Source organism: Tachypleus tridentatus, chromosome 13 (assembly GCF_004210375.1).
Source record: "Tachypleus tridentatus isolate NWPU-2018 chromosome 13, ASM421037v1, whole genome shotgun sequence".
In the NCBI taxonomy this organism is placed as follows: Eukaryota; Metazoa; Arthropoda; class Merostomata; order Xiphosura; family Limulidae; genus Tachypleus; species Tachypleus tridentatus.
The window spans coordinates 126,326,302-126,340,820 of record NC_134837.1 but is presented as its reverse complement, the minus strand read 5'-3'; the positions used below and the strand labels follow the sequence as shown (position 1 = coordinate 126,340,820).

Here is a 14,519-nt window from a genome sequence, read left to right as displayed (position 1 = left end):
GTACAATATTGGTAGAAGTATGTGTGGATTCAGTCTCAAGGGTTACAAACAAAGTGAATAGGATAAAGGATGAAATAGATGTAACTGTATAAAATATGTAAGTGTGTAATAACAATAACCTATGTATACGACATGATTTAGTGGAAGAAACAACAATATAGTTAAACTAATGATTGATATACCAGTAAGACAAATTACATGTAATCCTAAAATAATAAAGACCATGGTAAGCCTAAATGAGTGGTATAGGAGAAAAGATACAACCAAGACTGATGGCTAACCTGAACTTGAATTTAAGCATTGATCAATCTAGTGAAACTTATTGCATGAAACAAATAACTACAGATAACAATATCTGCAATAAGAAAAAGGCATGTCTGTGGACCTGTATGTGACTGCCATTGCTCCAAGAGGACAAAGACCTAAAATTTTGTACATAAACTAAGTGGACCATGAGGGTGTGCACCTTGAAATTATTACTTGTCCACATGCCATGTTATCAAAAATCCAAATAACAATCATAAGCAGATAAACACTCACATGTGCATGCAAGCATTCACATTTTAATGTGTATGTAGTGTGATCTTCATAGCTCCATAAAGGTGTGCAACTGGGTATTATTACTTATCTAAGTATGGGCTCAACTGGGTGTCTTTTTTTAATGAGGAAAACTCAGGAAAACCACACAGAAAAGAAGTGGTTCCTTATAATAACAACTTCTAATACAATGTAAAGCCAGTGTGATTTGGTTCCAATGCCTTCCAACACTGGCTTTTATGTCATGTTGCTTAGCAACAAAAGTATACAAGTCATATTTTTATCCTAAAATAGACTCAGAATACAAACTATCAGCCTAACAACATATGTGGAGCTGGATACTTTCGCAAATTAACAATAAAATTATCCAAAACCAAAACAGTAAAACATCTTACATTTCCAAAGTTGGCAGACTATATTCCATGTATGTGAATCCCTAAACTTAAGATGAGGTCTGACAAAAATCAGTTCATTGGATGATCAATCTTTCAATGAGATAAAGCCAAAAATCTTACTGCTGAGTACCACGACTTGATGTGCTAATAGAACATATAACTTCTGAAAATTCATAATTGTGCAAAAATTTCCAATCTCAAATGTGTTGGCAAAAACAAATAAAACGTTTTTGTAATGAAATAGTAATTTTGTAACAGGGTAAAAATACAAAATAAATCAACTTCGGAATAACTCAATAAGTTACAAATATCACTACTGTGTAATAAAAAGCAAACTTACTGAGAGAAATTAACACAAAGATGTAAAAAAATTGTTAAATAAAACATATGAGGAGAGCACAAACTAAGTATTATAACACTGCCAAATGAAAGTGACAACTTGGTATAACTGAATAGTGTCTGTTTGTTTGTTTGTTTTGGAATTTCGCACAAAGCTACTCGAGGGCTATCTGTGCTAGCCATCCCTAATTTAGCAGTGTAAGACTAGAGGGAAGGCAGCTAGTCATCACCACCCACCGCCAAATCTTGGGCTACTCTTTTACCAACGAAAAGTGGGATTGACCGTCACATTATACATCCCCACGGCTGAGAGGGCGAGCACATTTAGCGCGACACGGGCGTGAACCCGCAACCCTCGGATCACGAGTCGCATGCCTTACGCGCTTGGCCATGCCAGGCCACTGAATAGTGAATAGAATGATATGTCACACTCTTACTGGTGGAGGGTTTTAAATGATTATTGGCATGTGAAAAGCATTTGAATGTAGTCATTCCAGATGGATGGAAGTGTAAAGGCTTGTAGCATGTTCAAATTTTTTGCATATAGAGGACAGCACTAAATGTGAATATTTATGTGAGTGGAAGTAATGTACCATAGTGGAATTTTACCATTTTCTACACCATTGTTAAGTCAACAGTATATTTCTGAACACAAACTGAAGAAAAAGAAAACTGTACAAAACCTAATTGATTTCTGTGGTGCATATTTATGTATAAAAGACATTTTAATATTAATAATAAGCAACCTCATAACAAAATTAATTACTAATGTTAGTAATAAATCTAGCTTGTGATCTTACCCAAGGAATACCTCAAGTAATCCAACTATTTGGCAACAGCATTAAATAACTTTTACATTCATACACAATTCAACATGCTTTTAACACTCTGACAAGACAGTAATGTCATGACAAAAAAAACTTCTATGAAGAGTGAATGAAAAAACTCAGAAGAATAAATATAAATATTGAAAACAATTTATTTTATGTTAATAATCTAAAGCTTTAGTATTTAATTTTTTTAAAGAAAAACGTTTGACAGCTAAGTTTGGTTTGGTTTCTTTTGAATTTTGAGCAAAGTTATACAATGGTTATCTGAGCTAACCATCCCTAATTTAGCAGTGTAAAACTAAAGAGAAGGTGGCTAGTCATCACCACCCACTGCCAACTCTTGGGCTACTCTTTTACCAAGGAATAGTGGGATTGACCTTCACATTATAATGTCCAGAAGGCTAAAAAGGAAAGCATGTTTCGTGTGACGGCTGATAGCTAAAACAGAAATGTAGTTTGTAAGCTTTTTAATTCAGAATCAAGAAAAATAATTTTCACAAGTAGTTTGGGAAGTCAACTGACAAGAGTTATTTGTTGTTAAGCATTAAGCTACACAATGGGCTACCTATAATTTGCCAGCATGGCTTTCAAATATCAGTTTTGATGTTATAACCCCTCAGACTGAACACTGAACACTAAAGAAATGGTTTAAAATGGTTAACGTAAGAATTTTTAACTTAAATTTATTTTCTCCATAGTTTTATTTGCAAGGAAAAAATTTTGTCTATGGCAATCCTATATTTGGATTAGCTATCATTAACATTTTTAAATCTTTTAACTTTAAAATATATCAAGTACAATAATGGAGACACTAATTCTGATTAAAATGGAGGTAAAATACATCATTCATAATATTTTCTGATTCTACAACTGTAAAAAACAAATTATTGTATTTTTTAATTTCATAATTAAAATCGAAGTACAGTTGTGTAGTTTAAAACAAAAATATTAAATTATCAATTTAATATTCAGTCATTAATTTTCATTACCTAACTTTTTTTTTGCTTTTGTTTGACTTGAGAAACCAAATATTATGAAATATTTTTAAGTTACCTCCCCCTGTTGGCTGATGATTGGAACGTGGTAATTCAACAAAACATCATGGAACAGGACTTCCAAAAATACATTCCCCACACCAATAAGATTGTGGTTTTCCTGAGTTTCATAGAATGGGTCTATTCTTTTAGGAAGGACTGCATCCTACAGATTTCACAGAGAAACATTGGTTTGAAATAAAAGCTGAACAAATCTAGCATGTAATTACATTTTATTAAACTAGTGGAATTTGAAAATACAAACTCATTTTCAACTAGAACATCAAATAACTATAATGGAAAAGGACAATCTTCATTTAGTAGTTTAATTTCTTTTCAGATAATACATTAATTAATGTGGTACACTTTTGCTCATCAATATTATATCAATTTGTTTTGTTTCTCTACAATAAACTATGCTATCACAGCTGTTTGAAACAGTTAAGCCATTCTAATCCTAGACTACTGTTCATTCAAATATACTTGTTTCACTTATTTCTTTCAAATTCTTTTAAACACATTTCCAACTTGTGTTACAGATCTTTATATGAAGTCTGTAACAGACAAAACAGATCAAAATTTGTATCAATTAAATATTGTTTCAAAATTCTACCGATTTAAACCCACTTTGAAGACAAAACTATTTTGAAACTCAGAGAATCTTCTGGCATAATTTGTAAGCTAAGAATAATTAGCAAGAAAGGGCTGGTGAGAAAAGAACATGATTTTAGGGTAAAGAAACGTATGAAACTTGTAAAAAAAATACTATCTTGCTTGAAAGTTTGGGTGTGGGACTTTGACTACATTGCATATGCAACAAAAACGCAAACAAGGACTCTCAGGAAAACAATTTTCAAAGAAAATAAGAATTAAAGCTTTCACCCCTGTAGGTTAAAGTGCAAGTGTCACAATGTTTGGAGCGTTATTTTAAAACATATTACTGAATAACATTTATACTACTTACATCAGTTTATAATTTAGATTTTAAAATTATATATGTTTTAATTTCCTAATTTAAAAGGAAATGTAAAAAAAAACTTAAGTCTCAGTTTCTGTCACCTAACACATCCAATTGTCTTACTGCTCAGTTTCCATTTTATTATGCCCACCATACAACATGTATCTAATGAATTAAAAATTTTAATTTGAGATATAGACAAGCAAAATATAATAAGAACCTCCCACCTCTATGATTTGCTGAGATATCAATATATTTAGCAAATATACTAGAGTGGATCTGTCTTTCAAACCAATCATATGAAAGTTCTTAACTCGTACCACCTGCTAATAAGTAGCTTAAGTTTATAACCAATAGAAAGAAAATTTTCTCTCCTACATAATTCTGACAGTTGTTTATAAGTGACTTGAAGGTAAAAAAAAAGAATTTTGCCAAAACTGTAGATGTGTGATCAATAAATTGTTTCTCTTAATAGGAATGCAATTGTTTTTTAATCCACATATACTTTACTTAAAGACTATACTAAATAACAGGAATTTTGAGGATACTAATACAGTAATTTAATATTTTTTTATTTTTCAAATGTTAATGTTTGAAGCCTACAAAAATTATTATCTCTACACACTCACCCCTCAAGTCTAACCAAGGCTTAGGATAGTATGTAATGCCAAGTGCAGAATTTTGTTACACAAATACATACTCAAAATCAATGTTTTTCTCATTCACTTTCTACATTTTAAGAAGAGGGTAGTAACTTTTATAAGTAAGTGCCCAAATAACACCATACACATATGCTGAGGAATTTGGCAAATATCAAACAGATGAGCTGAAGTATTGAAACACCTGTGATGTAAATGGATCAGTGAGGCTCAGAACCTACAGTGTTTATTGAAACAGCACAACTTTGAACCATATAATAAATATTTTCACACATTATAATTGCAATTTCATTACCCTTGGAAATTTCTTTTGTAAGTATTGTGGGAAACATAAGTCGCTTAATCCAATATTGTGTTCTTGAAGCAAAGGCATGTACGAATATATATTATGCTTGTGCATTCTTGCTCTCAAGGGTGTCTTATTATGGTGCGTGCAAAGAGCTAATATCTAAGATGGTCAGTGATTTCAGCTTTATTTACAGTTTGTTTAACTTTAGATGTTGAGAGTAAAATAAACACAGAAAATTTATGGGATAGATGTAACAGTTGAAACTCTCAGGGTATGTATTTTGAAACCTTATGATTAATAATAAAGAAAAGAGGACAGAGTTGCTCATTTTATTTCTGATTTTACAATTTTTCTTTTCATTTTATTTAAAGAGTTTTCTATAGGCTGAAAAATCAAGTAATAAATGTAATAACAGATAAAATATAAAGTTTTACTGAAAAAAAGTTATATATTCATTTAAGAGGTTCAGGAGGTTATACAAGTAAAATATGAGATTATTGAGACAAAGAAAAGTATTTTTAATCTCAAAATGAAAAATCAGTTTGCTCTCATATTAGTTAAAAACGAATTGACAAATTCAGGAACAAATATTAATAAAAAATACTTCATTAAAAAATTTGATTTTTTGTGTACAAAAGCCTTGTAACTTTTACCACAAGTCTACCAAATTTTATGAAGCTACACTTAATACATTAGAAGTTACTAGTAATATAAACTGTAATGAGTACAAATGGTTATGAGTTTGGTCAGATAGGCCTAGGCAGTGTTGGTAAAGTTAATGATCCAAGACTTTAGTTTCTAACCTTTAAGGGTTTATCTTTTTCTTTGCTTTCTTCGTACATGTCTCTCATGTCTATTAACTTGTTTTCTAGCTTCTCCATTGACCATATCTGGTTCCATTTATTGATTCTTTTCACCAGAATAGCTGGTTCACTCACAAAAGCTCCCCGCTATGTAAAAAAAAAAAAGTATTATCACACTATTCATCAACAATGGTTCTAATAAAATAAGGATTGCCTTAATCTTTAGAAAAACCAATGCATTCAACTTAGATATTTTCTCAAGTTTAAATGTCCACATAAAGTAAATCTCAATTAATAATAATGACCATCCTGATACCAAGTTATATGCAAAATTTACGTACTAAAATTTAAAAAAAATCCTTAAATACAATAGTTGTACTTGTGCACACACACACAAAAAAAAACTCTAAGGAAAGTTATCTCAAGTTTCCTGTGTTGATTTGTTCTGCCAAAATGTTTGCATGGAATGTCTTTTAATTTAAATAACAACAAAAGCATCCTGTCATTCACAACTGGTCCAAATACTTCTATACACTTTGTCTCATTAGTCTAGTTGGCCACTGCTAGATTCAACACTGTCCAAATTAACAAATAAACAACTCAACAAGATTTAGTTAGTAAAACACTTTCCTAGATTTTAGATTTAGAATTTGAATTATTTACCCAATTTGATTAAAAATAATTTAAAGAGGCAAAAGAAACATCCCTACCTTACAATTAGGACTAAAAACAATTTAAAGAAACAAAAAAAAAAAAAAACAAAAAAACATTCTTACCTTACGATTAGGACTGAGATTTGCTGCCGGGATCTGAAGGGTAACTTTGAACTCTGTCTTTTTTTCCATTTCCAGTGCTAAAAAATTAGCTTCTCTAACCAAAGAATTGGCCTTAACAATGTCTTCTCTAAGCTTGGCCAAACTTAATTTGAAAACTTCATCCCTATAAATAAAGCAAAATGAATTTGCTATTTAAAACACACAATTGTTAAATGTAACAAATATTTTTATGATACTACAATATGCATAGACTAACATACACTTGAACATAAAAAGTAAAAAAATTATCTTATAACACTATTCCATTATAATAAAACCTTGCAGAATGTTTTGTTTTTATGACTGTTTGACTAAACTGTCTTTCTAACATTCTTACACTACCAAGAATGTTTAGTTTTGGACAAAGTATTGTTACAAATGTATTATGTTAAGGGACCATTAAAGGATTATGGTAAAGTTTAGTTTCATAAAAAACAGAGAATGATACAAAGTTATAATTTTCCTATATGGAAAATGTATTTCCAAGAAGTATGTCTCCCATCTCACAAGATTTGCTATTCTTGTTTAGTGCTGCCCTCTATATGCAGTATTTTTTGTTAGACATACCACAAGCCTTTAGAGCTCCTCTACTGGAATAAAATTATTCCAACAGTCTTTCATGCAAATCATCACATGTTAATTCTCCAACAACAAGTGCATAGTATACTTATGTGACTCCCTCTATGCACTTTTACCAAATTATCACTTTGAAGTTTGATACCTGATGGAAGCACCAGAAACGAGTGGGTAGGAAGGGTGAGAAGAGGTAAGTACCTATCAGAAATACATTTTCAGTGTAAGAAAATTATAACTTTCTTCCTCTTACACGATTTGCTAGAATCCCACACTGATTAGGAGGAGGGACTTGTGGAAGACAAGAACAGATTTACCCCTTAAAAGCATATGAAAGATACCTCTTCAGATGGGAGTGTCAAATTCAAAGAGAGGAACTGCACCACTTCTGATCCAAATATACTCTTTGCCTATTTGTGTAATAAGTAAGAAATATGACCAGAAAATGAGAGGAGCACATCCAAATTGAGAGAATGCATCAGGAAAGTGTTCCTAACCAGAGTAAGACATTGCAACTCAATTCCACAATAAGAAAAGTGAGTAGGCAGGGATGTTTAAAATGTTATAGAATGATTAGGGCTTGGCAGACTGTACAATAAGCCAATTACATCCAAAACATCTTCGTTGGTTACTGACATTTGTTGGAGCATTGGACAAGGATCATACCTTCTTCACCTCAAACCTAAGAATTGGGGAAATGAGAACTACTCTGATTCCTGGATATGACACAGGAGTAACTCTGAGCTACTGATACAAGAATTTGACATTTGACATCTGGTAGCAAAAGGAAGTCCATCATATGGAATTAACTCCTACAACCATGAGACAAGTTAAGATTATGTAAAGGATGATAACATCCATGTAATAACAAAGAACAAGAGAAAGAGCCAAGAATAGAGATGGAACAGTCTCACATATCTGTGCTGTGATACACAACACAGAAGAAGAAAGACAGACAATCGAAAACCTGTGTGAGGACTTGTGTTGATTGATTTACTTCAAATCCAAAACCAGCCTGTAGGGTACTGACATCCATGCCAGGGTAGGATAGGGACTTCCAATCCAAATAGTGAACTGCATTTTGATGTCTCACTCTGTTGTATGATTAATTGCAAATCAGAGGATATTATATCATCTACATCAACAGAACACTACTGTCCAACACTGAACTCAATTGTTATAGCATTTTATGTGGAAACCATCCTGTAGGATGCCTCCAAGATCAATCACTCCAGCAGCTTCAAATGGATAATTAATAACAACTCATATATTCCACTAGAAGAAAAGGGGAGTTGAGAATGCATTGAAGAGTCAGGAGGAATGTTGACACTTGAAACAGTTCAATGGGTGATCATGAAACCCTATTTGAAAAAGAAGACCATACTGATTTATTCAATTGAAGCATGGCAGTGATGAGCAGCTATCCCTCACCTGCCTTACCCATGAAGTCCGTGGATGGTTCAGTTTGAAATGGGCCAATATATGAAACAAACATTGTGAGGTTATTCACCTATAAGTGATCTTGTGAAAAACCCCATCTCAAAGGTAAGTATGTCAAGCCATGGAAAGGAAAGTAGTAGCCAACAGGCATACAGTGTGAATTTAAAGAATATCTGTGTCAAGTGATGCTGGACCACTTTGGCTTTGTCTGGTCCTTGGCAAGAGATCTTCATCCAAGTACCAGACAAAGCCAGGTTTTAACATGGATGGCATGAAGTGCAGGATGCATAAATGGTGATTAGGGATAACAAAAGAAATTGGATAATAAGGGAAGGCACATAGGAGAGAATAATTATAGTTGGAGTAAACAAGGAAACCATGGCTGAGCCGGCATGCAGGGAGTAATCAGAAGGACCTGGCACAGAGTGGCATAGATAAGAAAAATACTGTACCCCTCAATGGACAAATAGACAATAAGGACGAGATCCTTCCGAGACAGGAATATGCAGATAAGCATTGAAATCTTTAATAGTGGGTATTCCATAAATCATGAGAAAATGCTCACCAAAGAGTGTGAGGTAGGATTCTATGGTGAAAGACAGGAGGAGAACAAATTAAATGAGGCAGGACAAACTGATGACTGCCTCCAGTCCCTAGTCTTCTCAGGAACCACAAACAAACAGGAGTAAAACCCAGTGAATGATGTGGAACAAGTTCAATGGCACGTTGGGTAACGAGAATCTGTATTTCCTCTGATAGATGTTGACAAGTTGTGGGATCTTTAGGAGAAAGGAAGGAAACAGGTACTTAGGACAAGAAATGGAATTTCAAGGCTTTCTGACAAAACCTGAAGAACCAAATCAAAGGTGATGAAAGAATGCCACTGATGAACAAAAGCCACAAGTCAAACTCCTATCAAACATGAAATCAACATGTAGTTACTGGAACTCTGCAGCATATTGTACATTGTCCAGAACAACAGTAAGGTGTGGCACTGTAAGAAGGAGGAACAGGTATAGACTGGAAAGGATGGAAAACACTGAAACTAGTGCCATACTTGGCTCTGACTGAGATAAACAAGCTGACCACATGGGAAAAAGTAGACTGTTGCTGGACAGAGAGACTCTAAGACTGTATCAAAGATGAAAAGTCTTAAAAATGGAGTCAAACACCAACCTAGGAGAAAAGGAAAAGGTAAAAGGCTTTAAGATGAAACAGTATCATGATCTAAAAGATCCCAACAACAGATGAACCATGTTTGTAAAGCCAAATGTTAACAAATGAGCCAATATGAGATGGGAAAGCATGTCCCAAAATAATCCTTCAGGATTTCTGTGAAGAGCCTTTGACTGGGAATGGATTGTGAAAAGGTACCACAAAAGAGTCATGAGGGTAAGATGGAGGTGGGAAAATTGGGCATGGATGAGACTAAAGAAAATTTCAGGGCCTATCCCCAACAGATAAAAACAGAGCCAAAAGTTGTCAGTTGAGATACGGACACTCAACCCTATGATACGCAATGGCAGACTGATCCAAAGCCCATGGGGGATGAAACATATCAAGACCATCATTCAACTGACAAGTGGGGTACTCAGCACAAACTTGAATGCTGGAGAATGGGGGAAAACCAAACAGGACTGGAAAGTATATTCATGCAGGAATGAAGGATGCAGGTCATAAGACACAGGAGCAAGGGTGTGGGAAGACATATCAATTTCAAGAGGAAGTGGGGGAATGTCTGAATATGGAGGTTAACACACATAATGTTCAATCTCTTTACAATTAAATATAAATAAATCTCCCAACACAGTTGCCAGCACCTGAAATGGTGAAGAATTAATGTTGCATTGGTTGTTTGTTTGTTTGTTTTTCAAAATTTCCTGCAAAGCTACATGAGCGTTGTCTGTGTTAGCTGTCCCTAATTTAGCAGTGTAAGACTACAAAAAAGGCAGCTAGTCATCACCACCCACTGCTAACTCTTGGGCTACTCTTTTATCAATGAATAGTGGGATTGACCATCACATTATAACACCCCATGGCTGAAATGGCGAGTATGTTTGGTGTGACAGGGATTCGAACCCACGACCCTCAAGTTATGAATCGAGTGCCTTAACCACTTGGCCTGCATCAGCTGACAAAAGCAAGTGAAGTAACAAAGAAATGGAACTAATTGAATTTGAATGTTTTAAAAAACAAAACTGACTATGCTAATTTAAACCACTTTGAGAACTAACTTAATCTAAAACACCAATAAAACAAAGATGTCCACATGGAAGTGCTGCCAACCAAGAAGTGACAGTTTGGTGAGGTGCATAGATGGAGTCAGAAGCATCAGTGAGTGTACTGTGCTCCTACTGGGTGAGAAGCAATACATGATGATTTGCACAAGACACACATTGGTATCAGATTCCAACAGATAAACTCTGAAGACTTATGGTACTTCTAACAAAAAATATTGCACATAGATGGCAGCAATAAACAAAAGTAGCTAGTCTTGCAAATGTAGGGAAGTACTGTAAAGGACATTTAGTCTTTAGATAATGAGAGTTCAATGTTTACTGAATACTAACACACTAATGATAACCAAGACTGTAGTTAGAAAATAAATTATTCATTTCCTTTTTAAATTAAAGATAATAATGATGGTGAGAAAAGTTTCTAGGACAAATGAAAAAAAAGCTTTCCTTAAAAAATTGCAAAAAATTCAGCAAACCAAATGTATATACATAATTTACTCAAGACTTGAAGATACTTTCCTGAAGAGTGATAACTAATTATTATTTTCTATTTTTTGAGCTAGAATTAACTAAATAATTGCACATGTTGATTTATCTTCCCTTTCACCTCCTACTAATTACTGAAAGACACGTACTATCATTAAAAGGGATTAATAATTTTTTTTTACCTTTCTTTTGCCCATCTTTCCATTCTAGACTGGACAATGGAGCTGGAACCAGTAGGAGTAATCTTACCTAACCCTAATGGATCAAAAGGTGAGTAAGGAGAATACGGTGTACTAGGTGACATCTGGTTTCGTAGCATCTGCAGTTGTTTCTCATACATTTGTCGCTGCTTTTGAAGAGCATCTATGTGTAAGACAAGACCATCTTTTATAAATAAAAATTCATTAAAAATAACGTATTATAGTCTGGAATTATGGGACTTACAACAATGTTTTAATGTAAAACTGAACAAACAGAAAACACCACCTACTAGGCTACAAATGTTTTAATATAGTAATGTTCACAATACTTTTAAATAAATAATGAAAGTATAATGCTTTACATATTTTGTTCTGTTTAATAGAATGAATTCAAAATGTTTCTTAGACAAAAAAACAAATAAATATTTAATTATGATATAAACAACAAAAACATTTATGTTTTTATCTAAAAACAGTTCAAAATAGAATTTATAATCTGTAAAAAAACAAAAAATTGTTGCCACTTCGTGTAAGCACAAGTTATGAAAAATATTTTAAAAGAAGAAAAAAAAAGGGCTTAACCATCACGCAAGCTGTTCACAATCTATTTTCCTTCTAGCAACAAATCAACAAGCTAAACTTTCATAACTGTGTTGCATTCTACATGAGCCTCCACTGAACTAGAAACCTAATCAGCTCATATAATTGAAAATAACAAGAAATAAAAAAGAAAAGCTTTCATAAAATATGTAGATCACAAGTATATGATTTTGAAACAGATATACAGGTGATTACATCACACCATGGCAACCGTGGTTAATAACCAGTGATTGATTAAAACCGATACAACTTGCTGTGTGCAAGTTGCAAAGGTGAAACTGGTGCCATCTGTTACATTTAATTCACCAAATCCACTAAATCCAATGTTTTCCTATGGAGGTCAATAAACTTAAATAATCAAAAATACTTTTTAAATAAATTTCCACTTTAAAGTTTTTAATTTGTAAAAGAGTTACTACAATTTTAATTTTTGCATGAGAAGAGGGTGGGCCCAATCAAATATCAGAGAACTAAACAGCTCTAAAGTGTGTTTTAAAAACTCTTCTGCACCAACTTGTCCATGGCAGATGTTACTTGTATATACATTTTGAAAGTAGGACAAAACAAGGAAAAAAGACATAAAAACCTTAAACAAAATGCTTTCTGAGGAAACAAAACTGAAACCCATGTCATCAAATAGAAGGTTGATGTTGCTGTATACTTGTATCAAGTTGACTACATAATAACTGACTGCTCACTTTAGACATGAGGAACCATATAAAAATTCTCAACTTAAACACATACTAAGAAAGTGTTAATAACTATTAAACTTTAATAACACCTGAGAATAAACATTCCTACATTTATTTATTATAATGTTTAAGACATGGATCCTTATACCACTTGTGCTTCCCAACCCATGTTTCTCAAAAGGTATGTTGTAGAATTTTTGCAGTTATAAAGACATTTTTATTTAGTGGTGTAAACTTATTACCAACTTAATATATTTTTAAAATCTAATTTATTTTCTCTGATCATCTTATTCAGGAGCTGCCATTTGATCTGCGATATGGACTTCTTTACGTGCCTCAAAAAGTATGGAACATTAAAAGTGTGCCACAAGCTGAAGTATTGCACTAAACTACTGCTAAGAAAGACATAAAGTTATTTAAACCATACTCAAGCTATGTCTTACCCACTATTTATATTATACAACATATTTCATAAAGCTTCATTGACTTACTATGTTTATCTTCTTCGTGCTGTCTTTCTAATGCTTCCATAGCTGTTTGTATTGGGTCGTTGCTGAGCTCTTTCATCATAAGTTCTTCTCGGGCAAAGTCGTAATCAATAGGTCTCTCTGGTTCATCGGGACTAGTAACTGCTGGAGGTTTGAAAGTAACATTATTTAAACTATGCCTTATATCCAGAAGAAAGGTCTTTAATTAGCTTTAAAAAAATAACACAGGTTCATTTAAAGGAATGCACATCTCACAGTGCATTTTACTTTAAAATGAAGGAAAATGTTCAAAGAAACAGCCCAATTTTCTATATTTCAACCAAAAAAGATCCAATTACATTTTTTTTTCTCTTTTACAGTGTTGTTGGCATTAAGTGCATTCTTCCAGAGAAATAAAACAGAAAAGTACAGAAAAACAAAATAAAGTTTCAAATCTAATTAATACTCATCTTTCCAAAAGACAATGTGGAAAAACAATGGAACTAACAAACACCTTGCACTGTAAACATAAGGGAAATTTGTGGTTTGTTTAGAATTTCACACAAAGCTATTAAATAGTTATTGTTTTTGTTTTTGAATTTTGTGCAAAGTTACATGAGGGCTATCTGTGCTAGCCATCCTTAATTTAGCAATGTAAGACTAGAGGGAAGGCAGTTAGTCATCACAACCCATTGCAAACTCTTGAGGTACTCTTTTACCAATAAATAGTGGGACTGACTGTAACATTATAATGCCCCCAAGGGTGAGCATATTTGGTGTGACAGGGATTCAAACTCACGTACCTCGGATTACGAGTTAAGCTCCTTAACCACCTGGTCATACTGGGCTGCTATTAAAGAGCTAGCTGTCTATAATTTAGAAGTGATAGACTAGAGAGAAGGCAGTTAATTAAAACCAACCATTGTCAACTCTTAGGTTATTCTTTTACCAATGACAATATAATGCTCAGTAGCTGAAATAGGGAGTATGTTTGACCATGTTGATTCAAACACATTACCTGAAGACTGCAAATCAAGCATCATAACTACCAGACCACACCAGGCCTCATGTGGAAATATGTACTTACTGGATACTGCATTGTAGAACTATTTAACAATAGCATTGTTAACTTTAATGGCTAAGACTCTTAACTTTTATGTAACAT

General features: G+C 33.3%; 1 protein-coding gene across 4 annotated transcripts in view; it reads right to left on the bottom strand.

Annotated features, from left to right (window-relative positions):
• Positions 1-14,519, bottom strand: part of LOC143240693 (kinesin-like protein KIF13A) — a 140,413-nt gene that overhangs the window by 37,612 nt on the left and 88,282 nt on the right. For all 4 annotated transcript variants that reach the window (XM_076483553.1, XM_076483554.1, XM_076483556.1 and 1 more), the window contains exons 15-19: positions 13,379-13,519; positions 11,578-11,758; positions 6,621-6,783; positions 5,845-5,991; positions 3,155-3,301 (exon numbers count right to left, since the gene is read on the bottom strand). In XM_076483553.1, the coding sequence (XP_076339668.1) occupies positions 3,155-3,301; positions 5,845-5,991; positions 6,621-6,783; positions 11,578-11,758; positions 13,379-13,519 (779 nt within the window). The remainder of the gene's footprint in view (positions 1-3,154; positions 3,302-5,844; positions 5,992-6,620; positions 6,784-11,577; positions 11,759-13,378; positions 13,520-14,519) is intronic.